Source organism: Cannabis sativa, chromosome 4, assembly GCF_029168945.1.
Source record: "Cannabis sativa cultivar Pink pepper isolate KNU-18-1 chromosome 4, ASM2916894v1, whole genome shotgun sequence".
Classification (NCBI taxonomy): Eukaryota; Viridiplantae; Streptophyta; class Magnoliopsida; order Rosales; family Cannabaceae; genus Cannabis; species Cannabis sativa.
Genome location: NC_083604.1, coordinates 72,460,561 through 72,486,037, shown reverse-complemented (window position 1 = coordinate 72,486,037; position 25,477 = coordinate 72,460,561). Strand labels below are relative to the sequence as shown.

Here is a 25,477-nt window from a genome sequence, read left to right as displayed (position 1 = left end):
ATATTAAGAATAATTTTTAAAAATCATTTAAGTTTATATTTTTTTTAATAATGGGGTGTATTTATAATTTTATGGGGTGAAAATATAACTCCCCAAAAGATAATTAATGTAAAAAAATGGAAAATGACCGACATGACCATTCATTATTGTATTAGCGTGGCCCATCGATACAAAGCGTCCTATTATCTATCGGATTTCGATAGAATACACATACTGACACGTCAATAGAAAGCTATAACCAATAAGAAAACGCCACGTATATAGGTGACAATCCTTTTCTTACAGAAACTCGTACACCCGATCACAGCACCTATAAATAAACCCAAAAGCCATGAGTCCATTCTCTCATTCCCAAACTTTGCTTATTCAGATTCTGTCTCTTCTGCTTCCGCTGAAGAAAGAAAAGATAACTCTTCGCCTTCGCCGGAGAAAAACGTCGTTTTGGGTGTTCTTACACCGTCGAAAAGGAACTAAGCGCCGTCGTTTTAACCATGTCTTCATCAGCCAAGAAGATCATCCTCAAGAGCTCAGACGGTGAATCGTTTGAGGTGGAAGAGGCGGTTGCGCTCCAGTCTCAGACGATCAAGCACATGATTGAGGACGATTGCGCTGATAATGGCATTCCTTTGCCTAACGTTACCAGCAAGATTCTTGCTAAGGTCATCGAGTACTGCAGGAAGCATGTTGATTCCCCAAACCCCGATGAGCGCGTCGCTGATGACGATCTCAAATCTTGGGACGCCGAGTTCGTCAAGGTTGATCAGGCCACGCTTTTCGACCTGATTCTGGTATTGTATTCTTTTACCGAAATCCCCGCTTGATTTGTTATTTTTTGGTCAGCAGATTTAGGGTTATCTTTCTAGGGTTTTTTCGTTATTTATTTTCTTGTTGGGTGATTTTTAGGGTTAAGTGTTCTTGAAAATCGTATGATTTGTAGACGGATTTCGCATATGATTTCGCTATTTGGGTGACTTTTAGGGTTAAATGTTTTTGAAAATTGTGTTGTGCTCTTGTATTTTGTTGTGCAATCTTGTAATTTGCTTTCATTTCTGATGGGTATTTATACGTAAATTCGTGTTTTGTTGTGATGTGTTTGTTTTGGTTGAATTTTAGGGGTTTTCATTCATGTATTATGAATCTTTTTGGTGATGTGTTTTCATTACCACATTTATATGGCTTTCTTGACAGATTTTATACTTGTATGTTCTTTTCTTTATGTAAAAAGTTTTGGGTAATGAGAGTAAAAGTGATTATGGCTTACTAGATCAAAGTTTCAGTGAAGGTGATGTGTATTTGTTACTTATGCAACTTTAATTGTTGGGGTTCATCTTCCATTGTCACTTATTGAGTGAGTGAATGCAATTTCTCACTAACCTTTTCTTATGTATCTGCCATTGTTTTGTTTTTTCAGTCTGCAAACTACCTGAACATCAAGAATCTGCTTGACTTGACATGCCAAACTGTGGCTGATATGATCAAGGGAAAGACCCCAGAGGAGATCAGGAAGACATTCAACATCAAGAATGATTTCACTCCAGAGGAAGAGGAAGAGGTTCGCAGGGAGAACCAGTGGGCTTTTGAATGACTTTTACATATATCAATAGCTATTATTTTGAATGGAACAATGTCTGAAAATATTTTCTAGTGGTGGGGGGTTCTTAGTTTTTAATTTAGTCTTAGTTGGGTAGCCTTTTGTTCTCACTTTAAGTACTACTCTCTTCTTCTCTTTTAAGTTTCTCTCTGTTGTTTTGAGTTATGAAACTCCTTTTGGGCCCTCCAGTTGTAAAGAATTGCTGAATACTGGTATTATGGTGGTGGTTTGTCATGCTTATCAATTTATGAATTTATGTTATGAAACCTAGTTTTTTACATCGGCTGAGTTTTCATTCACTTTGAAATTTATGTTATGATCCTGATGCTCGTTCTTTACATGAGGTTCTTGGGTTTTTATGTCTCTAAACAAAGATATACATTAGATTTTTAATCTTGTAAATGGCAACAAGATCCTGTTGATTCGATTAGGCTAGTTCGATAAAACTGCACATAATATTCTTTGTAATGATTATTGCATCGGTTCGTTCAAAACTGAATTGGAATGGCACAAGTTTTCTTGTTTTCTTTATTATTTACCAATGAGATACGCGGGTGTGAATAAATAAAACGTCTAACAACGTAGCTCTAGGCTTTCAATTTTGAAGGAAGAACTTGTGTGCTTGCAAAACTGGTCAGAGTAATATTAGCTAGTGTTTAATTATAGTGTTTCCACTCTAGAGATAAACCGGGTGTTCTTAAGTGACTGTTTGATATTGAAATAGTTGTAATAACAAATAGTGGTGCATGTTGCAATTTTTTTTTAAATAGAAAAGAAATTTAATATAATTTATAATATAGAAAGATTCAAAGTTTCAATTGTTTATTTCTCACTGGTATAAATTAAAAGACACATGCATTAAAATTATCTGGATATTATAAACACCAAGAGGGTGCATTGATACACGTACACCCCTTTACATATAATTATACATAAAATTTACAAAAGTCGTTGATGTCAAGTAATAACTATACATACATTCCTCAAGCCACTAGGGTTACTTTAGTGGTGAGAGAGGAATGGGATAAAAGGAGAGGTCATGTTTTTGGAATCAATACCTTTAAGCTATAAAGTTATTAATTGATTTTAAATACCTACACTAAAAAAAAACCTATACATTCCTTAAAAATAAAAATAAAAAAGTAATAACTATACATAAATTCTTAATGCTCATGTTTGTCAAATGGATATTTTGTGCACCAGTGGTGTTTATCACCCTCCTATGTGTCAATATTGCTATTAGTCCAATTAAGTATCGGGTCCCATATAATTTAATATAATAGCTTTTAGAGAGTATCGCTAGCCAATCGCAACGCGACATATCGAGAAGGTGCTAGGCACCACTGGTGCGTAATAGCAATGCTCTTTGTAATTGCATCTAATTCTCAAGACCGACTACTCAATTTCTTCAAATTATATGATTATCGTGTAATCATTTAGTTAAATAAATACATCAAATTTAATAATTACTTCGAATTACATTTAGTACTAATTAATGTGACTTTCCAAACATATTTTTTATCACTAAATAAAATTACATATTAAATAGATAAAAGGACATGGACTAAAGATTGTGAGGGACGAAGTTATTCGTCATTTCCAATTTTCTTTTCTTTGTCCTGAAGATGGTTTTAGGCTCTTTGTTTTATTTCCAATTATTAGGATTGTTAGTTCTTCTACTCATAGCTTAACACCAGAGAGAAAACAATGGAGAAAGATAGAGAAAGAAGAAGAAATAGAGAAGAGAGAAAATGAGACTGAAAGGCAGAGAAAGAGATTGAAAGTGTTTGTTGTATTCATCAACTGTTCTGAGTACAAGAGCTGCTGTATTTATACACATCAGAGTAGTAGAAAGAAAGAAAAGAGAAGGAGCTGATAACAACTTATAACAGCTTTCTAACTACCCTGAAACAGACAGTAACAACCTAATAACAACCCAGAACAGTGTCCCTAATACCTCCCCGCAAACTCACAATTGGAAGGGCTTGCAATTGTGAGTTTGGTACAAAATGCTGGAAAACTATGACTTGAAATGGACTTTGTAAGACCATCAGCAAGTTGATCTGTAGCAGGGACATGTTTGACTTGAACTTGTTTACGAAGAACCTTCTCACGAACAAAGTAAAGGTCAAGTTCGATGTGTTTGGTGCGCGCGTGAAGAACTGGATTGGCAGCAAGCAGAACAGTGCTAAGATTGTCGCACCAAACAGTGGGAGGTGTTGTTTGAGGTATCTGAAGCTCAGTAAAGAGTGAGTGCAACCACGTGAGTTCAGAAACACAATTAGCCAAGCTCCTGTATTCAGCTTCTGTACTGGAGCGACTTATTGTCTGTTGCTTCTTACACTGCCAAGTGATGAGATTGCCACCTAGAAAAATTGCAAAACCAGAGGTAGATCGCCGATCATCGGGATCGGAAGCCCAATCGGCATCACAGAAAGCAGTGAGATCAGTCGAGGGTGACTTATGTAGATGCAGGCCATGGTCAATTGTGCCACTAAGATAACGGAGAATCCGTTTCACAGCTTGCCAATGTGCTTGAAGAGGAGTTTGCATGAATTGACAAACTTTGTTAACACTAAATGCAAGCTCGGGGCGAGTGATTAGAAGATATTGTAAAGCACCTACAATTGACCTGTAGAGTTGGGGATTATCAAACGGTTCATGACCATGTGCCGAAAGCTTTAAACCACTCACCATAGGAGTTGGAAGAGGTTTTGCATCCTGCATTTGAGCCTTGATTAGAAGATCTCGAATGTATTTGGATTGTGATAAGTGCAGCCCTTGGGGAGTAGATTATACTTCAATACCAAGAAAATAACTCAAATCCCCGAGGTCTTTTAGAGAGAACTGAGAGTTTAATGATTGAACAATGGTGGTAATGAGATTAGAGTCACTTCCAGTGATGATAATGTCATCTACATATACTAGGATGAGAGTAGTAGAAGTAGATGTGTGAAGAGTGAACAAGGACCTGTCAGACTTTGAAGAGGAGAACCCAAGAGTAAGGAGGCTAGTGTGCAATTTGTCAAACCAAGCCCGAGGGGCTTGTTTGAGGCCATACAAGGCTTTGTGTAATTTGCACACTAGATGAGGAGCATTGGGGAGAACGAACCCGGGGGGTTGTTGCATGTAAACTTTCTCTTGCAAATCACCATTAAGAAACGCATTGTTCACATCTAATTGTTTGATATCCCAGCCCCTTGAAATAGCCATAGAGAGAACAACTCTTATGGTAACCGGTTTCACAACAGGACTAAACGTTTCGGTGAAGTCGAAACCGGGTTGTTGATGGAACCCTTTAGCAACAAGGCGAGCCTTGAACTTGGATGTAGTGCCATCAGGATTTTCCTTCTTTCGATAAACCCACTTGCACCCAATAGCCTCTCTTCCTTCGGGTAAGACCACATAAGTCCATGTTTTATTTTTCTTGAGGGCAACCATTTCAGTAGACATGGCACGGTTCCAGTGAGCACTTTGGAGAGCTTGCTTGACACTTGAAGGCTCTTGAGAAACTAAGTATGCTTTTAATGTTCTGATGCCAGACTTGGCACGTGTCTGCATCTGGTGTGAGTTCACTGGAATGGTTGATATAGACTCTGTAGGTGCAGTAGGATCTGTAGGCATGGCACTTGTGGTGGTATTCCTCACACCAGCAGTATTAGAGACATCCACAATACTAGGCACGGCGATGGTAGGTTGATCGATGCCGATGGCTTAGATCCTTTGGAACTGGTGTTATTTGTGTTGTTTGAGGTGCAGGGTCTGTAGCAGCTGTGGTGGATGGTAAAGATTGAGTATCAGACATTGGAGTTGGTTCCTGCACAGTGGGAAATGAACTACACAAATTGTGAGAGTTAGAAATAAGTGAGTTGTGATGTTGTGTATGAGCAGTGGGAATTATTGCAGATGGATAAAATGAAGCCATAACCTCAGTAGTAATTGGAGGATGTTTGTGTAAAGCATGAGGAAAATGACACTCATCAAAAATAACATCCCTTGAAATGTACACCCTACCCGATTGGTCTAGACATTTATATCCTTTGTGATTGAGACTATACCCAATAAAAGTACAAGGAGAGGATCTAAATTGTAGTTTGTGCCTATTGTAAGGTCTTACATTGGGATAGCAAGAGCAACCAAAGGTTTTGAGTTGAGTATAATCAGGTGGGATGTGAAAGAGAGTTTCTATAGGTGATTTGTAATTAAGAACAGGTGTAGGCAGCCCATAATGAATGTACACAGCTGTTCGAAAAGCTTCATCCCAATATTGCAAAGGCATGGAAGCTTGGGCAAGTAAAGTGAGGCCATTCTTAACTATATGTCTATGTTTTCGTTCAGCTAAGCCATTTTGCTCATGGGTGGTGGGACATGGATGTCTATGAACTATACCAGCCGCTTGTAGAGTACTAGTAAAGGACCTATATTCCCCTCCCCAATCCGTTTGAAGAACTTTTATTTTGGTGCCAAGTTGCAATTCAGATTCGGCTTTGAAATGGTGAAAGGTTTTGAGTGCCTCATCTTTGGTTTTAAGCATATAAATCCATGTAAACCTCAAATATGCATCAACAAAGTGGATATAGTATTTATAGCCATTAGTAGAAGGAATATAGGAGGGTCCCCATAAATCCGAGACAACCAACTCAAGAGGGGTAGTGTAAGTAGTGTGAGAGGCCTTTGGAAAAGGTAATTTATGAATTTTACCCAAGCAACAAGCTGCACAAACAGAATTTGACACTTTATTTGCATTTTGAACATTACAAGCATGAAGCACACACTTGACAACCTTTTCAGAAGGATGTCCAAGTCTATTGTGCCAAATATCAAAAGGAGACATAGTATGCATGGAGTGTACATGAGTGGAATCTATGTTTAAAGTGGGAATACGGTACATGCTTGATGAGTGTTTGTGGTATATAGATTGAAGAGGGACGGGGCGCACTTGGAACGGGTGGTGAGGGCGGGAATTCGGCGAGGTGTATGGCGAGAAGAATCAAAGGAATACAGGCCATTCCGGTATGTCCCAGTCAGCAGTACATTGCGAGAAACCTGATCTTTGACAAAACAAACATCGGGGTGAAACTCAAAATATACATTGTTATCTCTAGTGAACTTGGAAACACTTAAGAGATTTTTGGTTAGTGCATGAACATGAAGTAAATTACTCAAAATAAGAGGAGAAGGAATTGAAGCATTAGAAAGAAAAGAATAACCAATGTGTTTGATAGGCAAACCTGTACCATCACCAACAAAAAGCTGTTCAGACCCTTCATAGTTGGAACTGGCAGCCAAGTTTTGAGCATCGGGCGTACAGTGATTGGTAGCTCCGGAATCGGGGTACCAGTTGCTGTCACTTTGAGTATTGGTGTGCATTAAATTTGCTTGAGGAGTAGGGGAAGCATTGTTGGTTTGCACACCAGTAAAACTCTTGTCGAATCTATAGAAGCAATCGACCACAGTATGGCCTATTTTGTGACATAGCTGGCATTGGGGGCGGCCAGAACTTTTGACAACACGGCCTCTCACATTCTTCTTTGCTACGATGAGCCTGGGGATTTGGAGAGTGGTTATACTGAGTGAACGGATACTGATATCCCCGTGGAACAAAGCCAGTTGGATGGTAAGGTGAAGCTCCTCGAGAATTGCCTCTGGAATGGGAAAAATTTGGGGAAAAAGTACCAAATTGCAGTGGAGGTCTGGGAGGGAAACCAGGTGGAAAACCAGCTTTGAATCGATTTTGATACACAACATTGACCTCAGATTGTTGGTCAGTATCAGAAACAGCCACATTGACATGTAATTCCGATTCTTGATCTGTCTTTTCTATTCTCGATTCCGAAGCAAGAAGCAATGCTTCAATCTCTCCAACAGTATACCCTTCGATTCTTGTATTGGTAGATATGACAAAGGTGTCATAGGCACTCGGAAGACCTTTGAAGATGGCTGCGATGTGATCACGGTCACTTAAAACTTCTGGCGAGGCGAGTAAGTCGACATGTTGCTTAACTTTGAGTAAGTAATCGTTCAAAGGTTGAGTGCCTTTCTTGAGATTTTGCAACTTAGTTCGGAATTCAAGAATTTTGGAAGAAACTTGAAGTGTGAAATGTTTCTCAAGAGTGGACCAGATCTGGCGAGCTGTATGACAACCAACCATTCTTGTTAATAGGCTTTCGGACATTGAAGAAAGAATCCATGAAACCAGCAGCTGGTCCTGGACATCCCAATCAAAAAACTCCGGATTATAGGTCTTTGATGCCCGATCTTCATCAGACAGAAATTGTGGAGGAGGAGCTACATCTTGAATGAATTTAAGCAGCCGATTACCACGGATGGCCGCAAGAACCTGCTGTTTCCAAAGCAAGAAGTTGTGATCGTTGAGTTTAACAGAGAGATTATGAGAAAAATATAAAGGAGAGAACTCATCTGTCGCACGAGTGCGATTTCCTCGAGAAGCAGGGTAGGAGTTGGCTGTATTTCCCAGATTCGGTGGATTGGAGTGATTCGAAGCTCCAACAGTCGCCATGTTTGCGTTGAGGGGGGGGGGAATTCGAGCTCTGATACCATATTAGGATTGTTAGTTCTTCTACTCATAGCTTAACAACAGAGAGAAAACAATGGAGAAAGATAGAGAAAGAAGAAGAAACAGAGAAGAGAGAAAATGAGACTGAAAGGCAGAGAAAGAGATTGAAAGTGTTTGTTGTATTCATCAACTGTTCTGAGTACAAGAGCTGCTGTATTTATACACATCAGAGTAGTAGAAAGAAAGAAAAGAGAAGGAGCTGATAACAACTTATAACAGCTTTCTAACTACCCTGAAACAGACAGTAACAACATAATAACAACCCAGAACAGTGTCCCTAATACCAATTTTGTTAGTTTATTTTTTCTTTTTGATTCAGTGTGGATTTTCTGAGTTGGTATCTCACAAATTGCTATAAGGTAGTGTAGTCTCCAACACACACTCTAAGAACTCGTTTAGATCGTCATATTAAGTAGTATTATATTGTATTATATTGTACTATATATTATATATTTATATAATACTATGTTAAATTTTAATGTATATTAAAATATTATATATTTAGGTGTCCATAAAAGTTAATACCACATATAATTTTACATAAAAATATTGTATAAAATACAATTTAATATAATACAATACAATACAATACGACTTAATACGGCGTCCCAAACAAGCCCTAAAAGAATTGGTAATAAAATATCAAGTTCTACATAATTTAATTTAAATATAATATGTAAGATTTATAGCTTGTATGTCAGTTGTATTCTCTTCTTGTTAGCTTTATTTCTATTAGTTCACCCCTATTATGATTTACTGGGAAGAGAGCTAGATTTTATCTTTATTGTTAAATAAGAATGATAGTTATTATAATTACATAAAACATTATTTTTTGTAAAAAAATTATGAAAGTCCTAATTTCTACGAAAGCTAATTGATAGATCTTAACATATTGTTACTATGAATTGAAACAGAAATCATAATCAAAGAACACAAAATTTACAAGCTTCCTCTGCATTGGAAACACATTCCAACCGAGTAGTGCTTGGGTTCCCTTGAACCGGGTAAAGTAACATCCACTATAAAATCAAATCAATTACAAACACCAGTTCTGATTTTACAAATCAAACAATGTAATCTGAAATGACTTTTACACAATGTTACCTAACACTTGAACATACTCAACTTTTGAGATCTAAACTCATTTAGATCTAAGAACACAAGAACACCTTGCATTCACACAGCTGAAGAACCTCCAACAGTTTACTCTGAACTCCCCTCTTCAACCTCTTGAAGACTCTTGAAATTTCCATCTGCATATAAACCAAATAAGAAACAAACGAATATTTTGCCCTAGCAGAAGAATCAAGAAGACGATTCTAACAGAAGAGAGTTCGTTAGAAAACTAAAACCACAGAATATATATGTATCCTGAAGATAGAGAAATAAATCGATTAAGTAACAAACCAGCAAAGGACAACTGGCACAAGCTGACAAATACCCAATAGCTGACATGGCAACAAATACAGATCTAAAGAGGTCAGATGTAACTAAACACACAAATGACAAATACTAAGACAGTAGTAATAAGCACAAAGTATTTACATAATTTGCCACACAAAATAATGACACTTACAAATTACATTTTTACGTTTAAAAGATTTTTTTTTTTTTTTTTTTTTACATTTTTACGGTTTTTCAAAGAAACAACACGAAAACAATAAAAAAACTACATAAAAATAACATGAAAATAACATCAAAACATCAACAAAAGATAACATACAAATAACAAAAAGTCAACAATAAATTAACAACTATACAACATAAAAAGACCGTATTTTCTGTGTATAAAATAAAAAAAATAGTAAAATGTTTAAAATTCCGTAAAACTGTATTTATTTATTTTTTTGTTATTTTTGTGTATTTGTAAAATAATCCTAAATAAAATTCATGGCTTTACTTTGAAAAAAAATAAATAAATGTAAGTTGAAAGAAATATTTGGTAAGGAAATAAATACAAACATGTATACAATTTTTTCGTGTGTATTATAATTAATGGATTTAAATTGATTTGCCTAATGTTGGTCTATCAATTTGCGCTAATATTGGTTAATGTTGACGTTGCTGCTCGTAGATTTAGACTTGGTATGGTGGAGGCTCGTGCTAAGAATTAGATGTAAATCTAGAGTTGGTCGAAACTTTAGATATTAAGGAGACTTTGAGTTGGATAAAAAAGAAACAGTGAGACAATGGAGTCAAATTGCCTTAACGTTGTAATTTCTATTTGGAGCACAAATCCTTTATTGTCCTCTCTTGGAGTGTTGCTAGAAATTTCAAAAAGCTTCTTTGTGTTAATAATGTTTAGTTATCTTTTGTTAAAAGATCGAGCTAATCTTGTTTTTAAGTTGATTGTATTAGTAGTGGGAAATGTCCCTACTCTGTATTAAAGTATTGAGTGATATAGTGTAATATAATTATTGGTTGATAAGGTAACATTTTTTACTTACTGAAGTTTTTAACAAACTATACATAAAGAAGAAAAAGAGAAGCAACGTTTTATTAAATATTTTTGAAGAAAGGCAAAATGACTATGAGATGTTTACACGATTGAATAAATAACATAAACCTTTCACCAAGAAAATGCTTTATTCCAAAATTTGGAATACACAGTGCACAGCAGTGTAACTTGACTTTCATCAAACTCACTTACAGAGTCAGTCTCCCTTCACTTTTATCATTATTCGTCATTGTCATCATAACATGTGCCTTCTCTGGAAGCTTAGGGTGAACTATCAATGGCAGCCCTGTTCACCAAGAAGCTCCAATATTTAGTGTGGATGCCAATTTGCATAAAAGTAAAACCAGTATCATCTAACTAAATGGCTGCTCTCTTCTTGTATTCAAAGGCCTTAGTTCCTCTCCTCTTGGATTGTGAACTATATCTTTCAAGTCTATAAGATTGCACCCTGGCATGCTACCCACTATTTTTTCCTTTACCATTTCCTTTACTCGGGCAACTTCTTCCCATCTACCGGCTGTGGCATATACATTCAGCAGCAATCTATAGTATGAAAGATTATGAGGTTCCCTGTCAATACCAGATTTCGCAATTTGTTCCCCAAACCAAAAATCTCCTTCGAATCGACATGAACTGAGCAAATTGGCCCAAATCAATGAATCCTGTGACTCGTCCACAATATCATGCGGAATGTTCCTAATTATCTCCTCTGCTGGCTTAACAAGGCCAACACCTACAAAAATATTAGCCAAACACCAATAATGAGCAAAATTGGGCTTTATCCTAAAAAAGTTAGTCATTTCTTCAAAGTAACCTCTCCCTTCTTCTAAAAGTCTAGCACGAGCACAGGCACAAAGAACACCAATAAAAGTAACTGCATCAGGTAGTATATTTCCTCGACCTTTGGCAATCCTTTCACTCTTAATACAGTTGCCTTCTCGATCTTGTAATCTTCCTTTGCCCACCATTCTATGGAAAAGCTTAATACCATCTTCAGGATTTCCCTGTATGCAGTGCCCCAAGATCATTGCATTCCAGCAAACCAAATTCTTTTCTGGCATGCTGTCAAACACTCTACTAGCTACTTTCACTCTCTGACATTTACTATACATATCAATTAAGGCTGTATCGATGAATATGCTTGATTTTAAAAAGGCAGTCCTGATTAGAAATCCATGAACAGATCTTCCTTCTTTCAGTCTAGCTGATCGACCACAAGCAGTAAGCACATTCACCATGGTAGTATTGTTACCTCTCATTCCAGTTTTAACCAGTTGTCTATATAGCTTCAACACACAACCAGGAATACCACTCTTCAAATACCCACTAGTAATCACATTCCAAGATGCCACATTTCTCTCTGGCATAGCATCAAATAATTTATGAGCAACATCCATATAACCATGTCTCGCATACCCATCAACAAGAGAATTCCAAGACACCAAATCTCTCGTGGTCATTTCATCAAACACCTTATATGCAAGTTCCACTCTCTCACAGCAACCATACATGTGAATCAAAGAGTTTCTAACTTGCAGTACAGTATCAACGCCATTCTTAACCACTTGCCCATGGCACTTCCCCCCAGTTTCAATACAACCCATCTTCGCACAAGACCCAATAAGCGGTACAAAAGTATGGCCATTGGGACAGAACCCTTCCCCCAACCATTCAAAATAGAAAATTAAAGCTTGGCTGGGACTCAAACCCAAAGAATAAGCCTTTAAAACTGTGTTAATACAAAAAGTTCCCGGAAAATCTATGAACTTGAAAATCAATATAGTATAATCAAGATGGCCAAAATCCCAGTATAGCTTGAGAATCTTCCTGGCCCAAAAGGAGTCAAAACGACCTAAAGTAATCAAATTAGCATGAATTTTGGATACCTGGATCACGCTCCGAGAGGCGTCGAGAAGAGCAAAACAATTGCGGCGCTGAGATGATTTTGCGGCATCAACGGAAACTTCTGGGGATACAGAAGAAGATAATGGATATGAATGAATAAAGGGTCTGGAGTTCCTGAAGCGGAATAGGTCTCGTATGGAAATTCTTGCCATTCATTTGGAATATGGTTTTGATCCAATCGTTTTAGGGACTTCCTACTGGTTATTTCCATTACCGCATAGTATTCTCTCTTGCTTTTTTTGACTCAGATTTCAGTTAATGCTTCGTTCGAAAATGGAATGAAATTAAGATCCATCCTCCACGGACTCAACTCGACCGATCTTCAATGGAGGTGACGAACCACAGAATCGGCTTAGACTACAGCGCCTAGGCATTTAGCCATTACAGTTTACAGGGTACAACAAAGAATGGCCAAAAACGGTGCGTTCCATGTTTTGGATCGAGGGAAAATTAGCTTAATGTCTTTTAAACATTTATTTAATTGGATATTACTTCAAAAATACACAAAAATAACCCCCCAAAAAAAAAATTACAAAAATATATATTTCACATAATTTTAAATATTTTTACAATTTTTTGATTTTATTCACAGAAAATATGGTCTTATAGTGTTGTACTCTTATCAATTTATTATTGATTTTTTATTATTTATATGTTATTTTTTGTTGTTGTTTTGATGTTATTTAAATATTATTTTTATATAGCTTTCTTGTTGTTTCGTGTTGTTTTTATAGAAAATCGTAAAAATATAAAAAAAAATTCTTTAAACATAAAAAATGTAATTTTTTTACCAAAATATAGTGTCATATGTAATTATCATTTTTTTAACCGATAAAGGAAAGGCCTCTTCCTTTTTTTTTAACCAAAACAAAAAAAAAAAATATTGAAAAAAAAGTTTAGGATCATTTTATAATGCACGCATTAAAAATAGTGTATCGATGCACTTCTATTTATTTCGTCATTTAGGAGAATTTTTTAAGTTAATTTTTTTTTCATAATCGTCCATATTGTAGTCAATAGTTATTTAAGATATTTTATAAAATTTTGACAAATTCAAATAAATATTGACTCACTGAAAAAAGAGTTCAAACAAACTATTTTACATGTATATAAATTAAAAAAGTCACACGTGCAACAGACTGTTTAAAGAATATTTTTAGCATGTTAAATTTTTTTCAAATTTCTCAAAATTTTGCAAGGTGTCTTAAATAATTTCAATGTATACGACTATAAAAAATTGAATTAAAAAATTCTCTCGAATACAGAAACAAATATGGGGTGCATCGGTAGAACTCTTTTAAGGAGTACATTTGTAACGTCTCTGCTTCAAGCCTCCATTGGGTCCTTACACCCCACAGAATGAATGGCTCTTATACACGAGTACGCCACGAGTGTTTCCAGCGTGCTTTGTTGTAATACCCTGGAATTAAGGAAATGGATTAGCAAAGCCCTAACTAGTTAATTGAGTATTATTGTAGAATTATATTATATTATAATTTATTATATGCGAATTAATATGAGAAATGACATGTTAAGACCCCGTTGGTGAGTTAGGGGCATTTTAGTAATTTTGACCCGAGAAGGGTAAAACTGTGAATTTAATTTATTTATGTGCTTATGAACTATATTATTATATAGTATATCTTGTGTGTCCTTTTTCAAGTGTGTTCTGACAAGTTGGCGCGGTATAGTCACAATCGGGTATTTCGGGCCGAACCGGGTTCGGGGCCGAAATGTAATTTTGGGATAAATTATTGGCATTTTATTTATGTGTGAATAATCTGAAATTATTTAAATATGTGTTATATATGAAATGAATTCAATGCCCTTGATTGTTTGAGTATGTGAGAAATGGCCCTAGGGGCAAAATGGTAAATATGTATTTTGGATTTATTTTCAACTAAAGGCATTCTTTGTGAAAAAATGAAATTCATTTATGCATTTACCTTAACCCTAAAACAGCCCCCTTCCCTCTCTCTCTCTCTCTCTCTCTCTCTCTCTCTCTCTCTCTCTCTCTCTATCTCTCTTTGTATTTGGTTGAAAAATTGGTGATTTGCTTGGTATTCAAGCTTGAAATTGAAGAATTGTTTGAGGAGTTGTGGCTTGATCATTGCATTGAAGCTTGAGGGAGTTTTTCTATTGCTGAAATTTAATGAATTTGCTGCTGTGATTTTATGGTTGAAAAGCATGAAATAGGTTGGGATGGTCTTGAGATGCATGTTAGTGTTTTCTTGTTGATTTGAGCATGTTTGTACTTGGATCTTTTGAATTGATGTTGGGTTAGGTTTAGACAGAATATAAAAGGAATTTTATTGTGTTTTTATTCTGTTATTGAACTTTGAAATTAATTGTTCAAGTTCAAGTTCTTGAGCTTGAAGTTCTTGGTGATTTTGCTTAAGTTGGAGCTTTGAAGTTTATGATGTTTAATCTGAATTTTTGGGGTTTTTACCATTGAATTTTTAATGCATGAATTGTGTTTTAAGCTTTTGATTTAATTACTGGAAAATCTATTTAATGGATTTAAGTTTTGGTTGTGAATTGGGTTGAAATGGATGAGTTTTGGGGCTGAAATTCATTGTTGAAGGCCTTATTGTAATTAGACGTGTGAGCGTAACATGTAGGTCTATGCCACATAGACATAAATAGGCGTGTGAGCGTAACACGCAGGTCTGTGTCATACAGACAAATATGAAATGGCATTATTATTATTTATGTGATGAGTTATATATGATTAACGATATATCTTACTGTCTTGCTGGGCTTGGCTCACGGGTGCTCTACTGTGCAGGAAAGGGTAAATCTATCTCTGATCAGCCATGAGTATGGGAGTTGGGCGATGTATGTACATGTTCGGGCCACACTAGACCAAGCGGGTTGGGGTCTACCAGCGTTGAAACTTTTGTAACTCTATTTTTGCCGCTTAGGTCGGCTAAGGAGAAAAGACTTGTAATATTTTGTAAATGATTTTTTTTGGGATCCCGAAACATGTCACTTTTGTTTGTAAGGTTAAAATTATTACAAGTTTATTTTCATTCCGTTTTCGTTTAAAGTTTTAATTTCCGCGCTTATTTTTAAAACCAATCATGTTTAGGGGATTAGGGTTTCTTATTCATATTGAGTAGCGTGCCTAAATCTTAGGGAGTTATAGTTTGGTATCAGAGCGCCAAGGTTTTTAAACTTCCTGTAGACCGGCCGAACATGTACAATCATCGTCAGAGATAAGCTCGACTCATGGTGCAGTAAGTGTTGAGAGTAAATACTTTACTGCTTATTTGATCAATTATTTACCGCTTTCCATTTTAGGCAGTATGTAAGCATCTAGAGTATTTATGTGATATATGATGCCATGCTTAAAATGCTATATGTTAAGTGTTTAATTATATGAAGTAAATAGTTGAGTTAGGGTTTAAGGTAATAAGTGCATAAGTGTGGTATTGGTGCTTAACTCGCTAGGGTTGTTGGTTACAGGGGTACTTGTAAAAATGGACCCTCCGCAATCATCTAGACCACAGGGCGAGCAAGTAGAGCATGGTGTAGACCAAACCAATCTACCGGCACCGCCTGCACCTCCGCAGAATCCGGGGGATAATGCGGGGGTTGGCAATGCTAATCCTCCTGCTGACTGGCAGCAGATGTTCCATGAAATGCGAGGTATCATACTTCGTCAAGAGGAAGAGTTGCGTCGATTAAGGCAACCGGCACCGGCTGCCCCTGTTGAGCCAATGTTACCACCAGTGCCTATGCCAGTGGTGGGTAACCAGGGGTTTATGATGCCGCATAGAGATTCCGTGTTTGAGCGGTTTGTGAAGCTGCAACCTCCTACTTTTCTGGGAGGTACTGACATAATTAAAGCTGAGCAATGGATGAGTACAATCACCCGTATCCTTGATAATATGGGAGTGACGGGAACAGAGAGAGTGAATTGTGCAGCTTTCATGTTACAAGATCATGCCCGCATCTGGTGGGATATTGTGGGACAAACTTGTGATGTCAATGTAATGACTTGGGATGAGTTTAAGAGTTTGTTTGAAGAAAAATTTTATAACATCGCTGTGAGGACTTCACACATGGAAGACTTTGTGAAATTAACTCAGGGGAAGATGTCTGTGGCCGAATACACTCTAGAGTTTGATCGGCTGTCCAAGTTTGCTGGTGATCTGGTGACCACAGATTTCACCAGGAAACAGAAATATGTGAGAGGACTGAATGCCACAATCAGTCGGGACTTGAAGATTACCACTACTCATGACACTTTGTACAAGAAAGTGGTAGAGCTAGCCTTAATTGTTGAGGAGGCTGAGCATCAGGTAATAAAGGAGCAGACTGCAAAGGATGTTGTCACGGCATCGAACCCTGCTGCTAGTGGTAATATAAGTAAAGGGACCGACATTGGTAACACTGATCACAAACGAAAGGTTGATGCTTCCGGAACATCAGGGGGTAACAGGAAGTTTCGAGGAAACAGAGGTGGCCGCCAGGGCCGCGGATCTTCATTCCGATCTTATCCTGAGTGTCCAAAATGCAAGAAACACCATCAGGGTGAATGTCGGGCCAAGACTTGTTTCCAGTGTGGCATGGTGGGCCACTTCATCAGAGATTGTCCTCAGACTAAGAAAGAGGAGCCTAAGAAGAATGTTACTCAGAACCCGGGACGACTTTTTACCATGACTCAGGCTGATGCTGATGCTAGTCCGTCAGTGGTGACAGGTCAGTTGTCTATAAATGGTTGTTCTTATACTGTATTGTTTGATTCGGGAGCTACCCACTCTTATGTGTCAAGTAGAGTAATTGAAAATTTCGATAAACCATGTGATATTTATGCTTCGGGGCTTGGTACCCTTTTACCTTCGGGAGACCTTATAGTATCCACTAGGTGGATTCGGTCCTTGTCCTTCTGGATAGATGGTTGTGAATTAACCGCCAATCTAATAGAATTGCAACTGTCTGATTTTGATATAATCCTGGGAATGGATTTTCTGTCTAAGTATGGGGCAACGATTGACTGCAAGCGGAAGATGGTGGTGTTTGAGCCTGATAGTGCCAACCCAACAGTGTTTGTGGGTAAAGTTCAGGGGGCACGCATACCAAGAATAACACTTTTGAAAGCTAAGGACCTGATGAGCAGAGGTTGTCTGGGATTCATAGTTACTGCAGTGGATACCAGCCAACCTGTGACATCTGGACCTGAGAGTATAAGATTGGTATGCGAGTTTCTTGACGTCTTTCCAGAAGATCTACCGGTATTGCCACCTACCCGGGAGATTGAATTTGTAATTGAGTTGGTTCCGGGAGCGGAACCAGTATCAAAGGCACCGTATCGAATGGCTCCAGCAGAATTAAAAGAATTGAAGATACAACTACAAGAATTACTGAATCTGGGATTCATTAGGCCGAGTTACTCTCCTTGGGGTGCTCCGGTATTATTTGTGAAGAAGAAAGACGGGTCTCTGCGAATGTGTATTGATTACCGAGAGTTGAATAAGCTTACCATCAAGAACAAATATCCTTTACCTCGAATTGATGATCTTTTTGATCAACTGAAAGGGAAGATGGTCTTCTCCAAGATCGATATTCGCTCAGGCTATCATCAGCTGAGAATTCGAGAGGAAGATGTCCCGAAAACTGCTTTCCGTACTCGGTATGGACATTATGAATTTCTAGTGACGTCTTTTGGACTCACCAATGCCCCGGCGGCATTCATGGATCTTATGAATCGGGTATTCAAGGATTACCTGGATAGATGTGTGATCGTGTTTATTGATGACATCTTGGTTTATTCTGAATCGGAAGAGGAACATGAGTTGCATCTTAGATCTGTATTGCAACGATTACGAGACCACAAGCTCTATGCTAAATTCAAAATGTGTGAATTCTGGTTATCTCGTGTCTCTTTCTTGGGGCACATAGTAGATAAAGATGGGATAATGGTGGACCCGACCAAGATTGAAGTTGTTCGGGATTGGCCAATACCAAAATCGACTACTGAGGTCAGAAGCTTTTTGGGCTTAGCTTAGTATTATCGTCGATTTGTTGAGGGTTTCTCAAAGATCGATGTACCCTTAACGGATTTGACTCGAAAGAATTTGAAGTTTGTTTGGACTGATCGGTGTGAGAAAAGTTTTTTAGAGTTAAAACAGCGCTTGATTACTGCTCCAGTGCTAACTCTTCCTTCAGATAAGGAAAAATTTGTTGTTTATTGTGATGCCTCGAGACAAGGTCTCGGTTGTTTTCTTATGCAAGCTGGAAAGGTAATAGCTTATGCTTCTCGGCAGTTAAAGGAGTACGAGCAGAGGTACCCTACTCACGACTTAGAACTCGCGGCAGTAGTATTTGCGCTAAAGATTTGGCGGCATTACTTATATGGCAAGAAATGTGAGATATACACTGATCATAAAAGTCTGAAATACTTCTTTACCCAGAGAGACCTGAATATGAGACAAAGACGCTGGCTAGAACTGGTGAAGGATTATGATTGTGAGATCCTTTATCACCCTGGTAAGGCCAACGTGGTTGCCGATGCCTTGAGTAGAAAGGGGCAGAGTCAGATAAATACTGTGAATCAAATCTCGCAGCAGTTAGCAAATGAGATGACTCGAGCTAAAATCGAGTTGGTTGTAGGGCAATTGGCTAATATTACCCTGCAATCTACTCTTTTAGAGCGAATCAAAGAAGCACAATTGCAAGATCCAGAGTTAATGAAATCCCGAGATAGGGTTTTGGCTGGGAAGACTAGTGACTTTACAGTGGATGAAACAGGAATGTTACGATTTATGAATCGTGTTTGTGTGCCTATGGATGACGGTATTAAAAGAGATATTATGACTGAGTCTCATACGACTCCTTACTCAGTTCATCCGGGGTCAACGAAGATGTATCAAGACCTCAAGGCCATGTTTTGGTGGCCAAGCATGAAGAATGACATCGCTGAGTTTGTTGCTAAGTGTCTTACCTGTCAGCAAGTGAAGGCTGAACATCAGAGGCCTGCAAGGTTGCTGCAGCCATTGAATATCCCAGAGTGGAAATGGGAAGACATTGCTATGGACTTTGTGGTAGGCTTGCCGAGAACCACGGGACAGTTCGACTCTGTATGGGTCATAGTGGACAGGTTTACAAAGTCAGCGCACTTTTTTACTGTTCGAACGAACTTCTCCATTGATCAGTATGCTGAGTTATATGTTAGAGAAATTGTTCGTCTTCATGGTGTCCCAAAGTCCATTGTTTCGGATAGAGATCCGAAATTCACATCAAGATTTTGGGAGAGTCTACATCGAGCTATGGGAACTCAGTTAAAGTTTAGCACAGCATTTCATCCTCAGACGGATGGACAATCCGAGAGGACTATTCAGATCTTAGAAGACATGCTACGGGCATGTGTGCTTGACTTTGAAGGATCATGGGTAAAGTACCTTCCCCTGATCGAGCTCTCGTACAACAACAGCTATCAGGCAACAATCAGGATGGCCCCTTATGAGCTTTTATATGGAAGAAAATGTAGATCACCTATTCACTGAGATGAGGTAGGTGAAAGAAAGTTCTTGGGTCCCGAGGCTGTTCAGAGAACAAGTGAGGCATTTGATAAAATTAGAGCGTGAATGCTCGCGGCTCAGAGTAGACAGAAGAGTTATGCTGATCCAAAGCGACGGGATATTGATTTTCAGATCGGGGACATGGTGTTTCTCCAAATATCGCTGATGAAAGGCATCGAGCGCTTTGGTAAGAAAGGAAAACTTAGCCCCAGGTTCATTGGACCTTTTGAAATCCTTGAGAGGATAGGGCAAGTAGCGTACAGGTTGGCTATGCCCCCAGCGCTGGCAGCTGTACATGATGTATTCCATGTTTCAATGCTTCGAAAATATGTCTCAGATTCGTCCCATATCCTGAGTTATGAAGCATTAGAACTACAACCAGATTTATCATATGAGGAACAACCGGTGCAAATACTTGACAAAAGGGAGAAAGTCTTGAGAAACAAGACAATTGCACTGGTGAAAGTGTTATGGAGGAACAGTAAAGTAGAAGAGGCGACCTGGGAACTCGAGACGGATATGCAGCAGAAATATCCAGAGTTGTTTAGGTAAATTTCGGGACGAAATTTCTATAAGGAGGGGGTAATTGTAATACCCTGGAATTAAGGAAATAGATTAGCAAAGCCCTAACTAGTTAATTGAGTATTATTGTAGAATTATATTATATTATAATTTATTATATGCGAATTAATATGAGAAATGACATGTTAAGACCCCGTTCGTGAGTTAGGGGCATTTTAGTAATTTTGACCCGAAAAGGGTAAAACTGTGAATTTAATTTATTTATGTGCTTATGAACTATATTATTATATAGTATATCTGGTGTGTCCTTTTTCAAGTGTGTTCTGACAAGTTGGCGCGGTATAGTCACAATCGGGTATTTCGGGCCGAACCGAGTTCGGGGCTGAAATATAATTTTGGGATAAATTATTGGCATTTTATTTATGTGTGAATAATCTGAAATTATTTAAATATGTGTTATATATGAAATGAATTCAATGCCCTTGATTGTTTGAGTATGTGAGAAATGGCCCTAGGGGCAAAATGGTAAATATGTATTTTGGATTTATTTTCAACTAAAGGCATTCTTTGTAAAAAAAAATGAAATTCATTTCTGCATTTACCTTAACCCTAAAACAGCCCCCTTCCCTCTCTCTCTCTCTCTCTCTCTCTCTCTCTCTCTCTCTCTCTCTCTCTCTCTCTCTCTCTCTCTCTCTCTCTCTCTCTCTCTCTCTCTCGCTCTCTATCTCTCTTTGTATTTGGTTGAAAAATTGGTGATTTGCTTGGTATTCAAGCTTGAAATTGAAGAATTGTTTGAGGATTTGTGGCTTGATCATTGCATTGAAGCTTGAGGGAGTTTTTCTATTGCTGAAATTTAATGAATTTGCTGCTGTGATTTTATGGTTGAAAAGCATGACATAGGTTGGGATGGTCTTGAGATGCATGTTAGTGTTTTCTTGTTGATTTGAGCATGTTTGTACTTGGATCTTTTGAATTGATGTTGGGTTAGGTTTAGACAGAATATAAAAGGAATTTTATTGTGTTTTTATTCTGTTATTGAACTTTGAAATTAATTGTTCAAGTTCAAGTTCTTGAGCTTGAAGTTCTTGGTGATTTTGCTTAAGTTGGAGCTTTGAAGTTTATGATGTTTAATCTGAATTTTTGGGGTTTTTACCATTGAATTTTTAATGCATGAATTGTGTTTTAAGCTTTTGATTTAATTACTGGAAAATCTATTTAATGGATTTAAGTTTTGGTTGTGAATTGGGTTGAAATGGATGAGTTTTGGGGCTGCAATTCATTGTTGAAGGCCTTATTGTAATTAGACGTGTGAGCGTAACATGTAGGTCTATGCCACATAGACATAAATAGGCGTGTGAGCGTAACACGCAGGTCTGTGTCATACAGACAAATATGAAATGACATTATTATTATTTATGTGATGAGTTATATATGATTAACGATATATCTTATTGTCTTGCTGGGCTTGGCTCACGGGTGCTCTACTGTGCAGGAAAGGGTAAATCTATCTCTGATCAGCCATGAGTATGGGAGTTGGGCGATGTATGTACATGTTCGGGCCACACTAGACCAAGCGGGTTGGGGTCTACCAGCGTTGAAACTTTTATAACTCTATTTTTGCCGCTTAGGTCGGCTAAGGAGAAAAGACTTGTAATATTTTGTAAAATGATTTTTTTTGGGATCCCGAAACATGTAACTTTTGTTTGTAAGGTTAAAATTATTACAAGTTTATTTTCATTCCGTTTTCGTTTAAAGTTTTAATTTCCGTGCTTATTTTTAAAACCAATCCCGTTTAGGGGATTAGGGTTTCTTAATCATATTGGGTAGCGTGCCTAAATCTTAGGGCGTTACATTTGTCCTCACTCGCACGCTTCTTGGGAAAACTTCCTAGGAGGTCACCCATCCTGAAATTGCTCCAGGCCAAGCACGCTTAACTGTGGAGTCCTTTCGTGATGGGCTACCAGAAAATAAGATGCAACTTGTTGATATAGGTAGTACTAATTAATCCATTTAAGCTCTCTTCAACTGTGTAGTCCCATATCTATACGATTTTAGAATAATCACACTTGACCTTCCCTAGTCGATGTGGGATTGCACAACTTACGCGGTATTTCCCCTTACAGATCACGGGACTACTGACTATCACGATCACCCCTCCTTACGGGGTCCGACGCCCTCGTCGACCACACTTCTGGCTGGGTCAAGGCTCTGATACCATTTGCAACATAATCAACAATATCATTCTTCTTTCTAGGCCACCAAAACATGGCCTTGAGGTCTTGGTACATCTTCTCTACAAACCAACACGAGTGTTTCTATTGTGCTTTGTCCTCACTCACACGCTTCCTGGTTTTCCCAAGAGGTCACCCATCCTGAAATTACCCCAGGTCAAGCATGCTTAACTGTGGAGTTCTTTCGTGATGGGCTACCGAAAAACAAGATGCACCTTGTTGATATAGGTAGTACCAATCAATCTATTTAAGCTTTCTTCAACTATGTAGTCCCATACCTACACAATCTTAGAATCATCACACTTTACCTTCCCCAGGCGATGTGGGATTGCACAGCTTACACGGTATTTCCCCTTACAGATCACAGGACTACTGACTGTCACAAACATCAAGCAATCGGTCTCAACACTGCTGACTGCTGAGAAATCTCTTTTTAGCAACGACAACATCCTTTTCGTGCTATAGGTTCGGCAACGTCAGCTAGCACAACACCCGCCCTTAATCCTGATATACTAGCCACCACATAAGCGTGGTGATCTCTAATCACTCTACCAAACTTTTTGCCCTCCTCAAAAATGGCAGCATTGATATTCACCTTGAGTTTATCAACATCTAGTTAGACTAAAGTTCAATCCCGCCCGAAAGACACCAAGTATCCATCGAAAGAAATAGACTTTTATCTTGAGCTTTTCTCCATTGATAGGAGTGATCCAAACTAAATTAACAACATAGTGTTGGAAATTATTTTACCAGGATCTTAGATCTACTCACAAGTATGTTGATTAACACCCTAAATATGAACTTTCTAAAACGATGAAATAAACACATATAAAGTTTAGTAAACCTTACATTGGGTGCAGCGGAATAATATGACTCCTTCCGTTCAGATATCTAGCCCTTGATTCCTTTCTGTAGCAGAGCATTATCAATATCTGAACCTGGATCTCTTTCTCTGATTCTTTAGTGCTGAAACTCCTTCTTGCTGAAAGTCTTTCTTCACGATCTTCCTCACTATGATTGAGGTATCACTTGCTGTGTGTGGGCACTATTCTCACACTAAGAATTTCGAAATTCAAGAGGGAAGAAAGAGAGAGGGAGTGGTCGGCCAGATAGGGAGAGAGAAGGCTCAGGTTTTTCTCTGAAGGAAAAATAGAAAATTTAAGTGTAATTTTCCTGAAGCCTTCACTATCTATTTATAGCATTCCACTAGGGTTAGGTTTGAATTATTTGGCATTTAAATAATGAAAATATCAGTTTAAAAATTCAAACCAAGTGGCCGGCCATGTAGAGTAATGGGCCTTACTTGGATTTTACAGTTTTCTCAATTCTGCATCTGATTTTCTCAAAAACGCCAATTTTCAAATTTAACCATTTAAATGTCAATTCTAACTATTTAATAACTATAAATAATTATTAAATAATATTGTCATTTATCATATTTATTAATTGAACCATACAAAGTATCATAATTAACAAATATGCCCCTAAAACTCTTTCTTTATAATTTCGCCCTTACTTAGTGAAAAATTCACAAATAGACATAGTCTAATTTGAGAATTATAATTGATTAATCAAAACCAATTATATGAGTCTTACAAGCAATATTATCTCAACTAGTGAGGGACCATGGGTCTATATAACCGAGCTTCCAATAAGTAGATTAAGAATTTATTACTAAAATTCACTAACTTATTAATTCTTCGTTGAATCCACGCATAGAACTTAGAATTGCACTCTCAGTATATAGAATGCTCTATATGTTCCACCACATAGACACATCATTAGTTATCCATTGTTATAATCCTAATTTGATCAATGATCCTCCATATGAATGATCTACACTGTAAAGGGATTAAATTACCGTTACACCCTACAATGTATTTTAATCCTTAAAACACTTAACCCCGTATAAATGATATTTCAGCTTATGTGAAATGAGATCTCCACCATTTATTTTCGTTTGGTCAAGCTCGAAGGAGATCATCCTTTACTTACTATTCGCCAGATAGAAGCTATAGATTCATTGTTTATGTTAGCGCTCCCACTCAATTGCACTACCGTGTTCCCAAAATGTACGTATCACCCTGACCCAAAAGTAGGCTTAACTAACAAATCAAAGAACACGAATAGCCTCTCGAGATTGAGCCTAATCATAACAGGATTAAGATCATTTGATCTAGGATCAACTAGGCGATATTGACTTGAATAGATATTACGGTAAGTTTAATAAATCTAAGTCAAAGTTCAATATCGGTCCCTTCCGATGCATACTCCATGCATCCAACCTGAGCTTTACTTTAACCAATGCTCTGGAAAGAACATAGCACTTCTCCAAATGCAAGTAAACTCTGTTGTAGATTATCATATCAGTAAAACCTTGTGTCTGATAAATCTAGGAAACTTTATTCACATAGTCATGTTTACTTTCCAATGTGTTGACAACACAATAAACAGGATCAAGTATGTGAAAAGGGTTTCAGACGAATTTATACATTATGTACATATAATCATGAAGTAAATCATGTGAACCATGCAATATTAAATGTTATTTCTGATCTATATTAATAAGTAAATCTGATTATATTGAAATGAGTTTTATTTAGGGCATAAAACCCAACACATACTCCATCACATTCTTCTTTCCCTTCCACAAAAGTTGGTTACACA

The 25,477-nt window shown here is 37.6% G+C and overlaps 3 protein-coding genes across 3 annotated transcripts; 2 read left to right on the top strand and 1 right to left on the bottom strand.

The window, feature by feature from the left end:
- The first annotated feature begins 290 nt into the window (after positions 1-290).
- LOC115714112 (SKP1-like protein 1A) lies at positions 291-1,869 on the top strand. Its single transcript, XM_030642656.2, has 2 exons — positions 291-788; positions 1,412-1,869. The coding sequence occupies exons 1-2, from the start codon at positions 492-494 to the stop codon at positions 1,583-1,585; spliced, it is 471 nt and encodes a 156-aa protein (XP_030498516.1). The 5' UTR covers positions 291-491; the 3' UTR covers positions 1,586-1,869.
- An 8,769-nt stretch (positions 1,870-10,638) lies between these two features.
- LOC115714111 (pentatricopeptide repeat-containing protein At3g51320) lies at positions 10,639-13,029 on the bottom strand. Its single transcript, XM_030642655.2, has one exon. The coding sequence runs from the start codon at positions 12,681-12,683 to the stop codon at positions 10,980-10,982; it is 1,704 nt and encodes a 567-aa protein (XP_030498515.2). The 5' UTR covers positions 12,684-13,029; the 3' UTR covers positions 10,639-10,979.
- A 3,146-nt stretch (positions 13,030-16,175) lies between these two features.
- On the top strand, positions 16,176-18,545 carry LOC133037134 (uncharacterized). Its single transcript, XM_061113967.1, has 3 exons — positions 16,176-17,948; positions 18,027-18,169; positions 18,344-18,545. Exons 1-3 carry the CDS (start codon positions 16,176-16,178, stop codon positions 18,543-18,545), a joined length of 2,118 nt encoding a protein of 705 aa, XP_060969950.1.
- Positions 18,546-25,477: the final 6,932 nt, after the last annotated feature.

Bases quoted from the DNA above. Each gene is read 5' to 3' on its own strand.
- LOC115714112 (XM_030642656.2), top strand. From the start codon at position 492: ATGTCTTCATCAGCCAAGAAGATCATCCTCAAGAGCTCAGACGGTGAA. The intron at 789-1,411 runs GTATTGTATTCT...TTGTTTTTTCAG, and splicing joins CGCTTTTCGACCTGATTCTG to TCTGCAAACTACCTGAACAT.
- LOC115714111 (XM_030642655.2), bottom strand. From the start codon at position 12,683: ATGGCAAGAATTTCCATACGAGACCTATTCCGCTTCAGGAACTCCAGA.
- LOC133037134 (XM_061113967.1), top strand. From the start codon at position 16,176: ATGCGAGGTATCATACTTCGTCAAGAGGAAGAGTTGCGTCGATTAAGG. The intron at 17,949-18,026 runs GTATTATTTGTG...CTTACCATCAAG, and splicing joins ACTCTCCTTGGGGTGCTCCG to AACAAATATCCTTTACCTCG. The intron at 18,170-18,343 runs GTATGGACATTA...GTTGCATCTTAG, and splicing joins AAAACTGCTTTCCGTACTCG to ATCTGTATTGCAACGATTAC.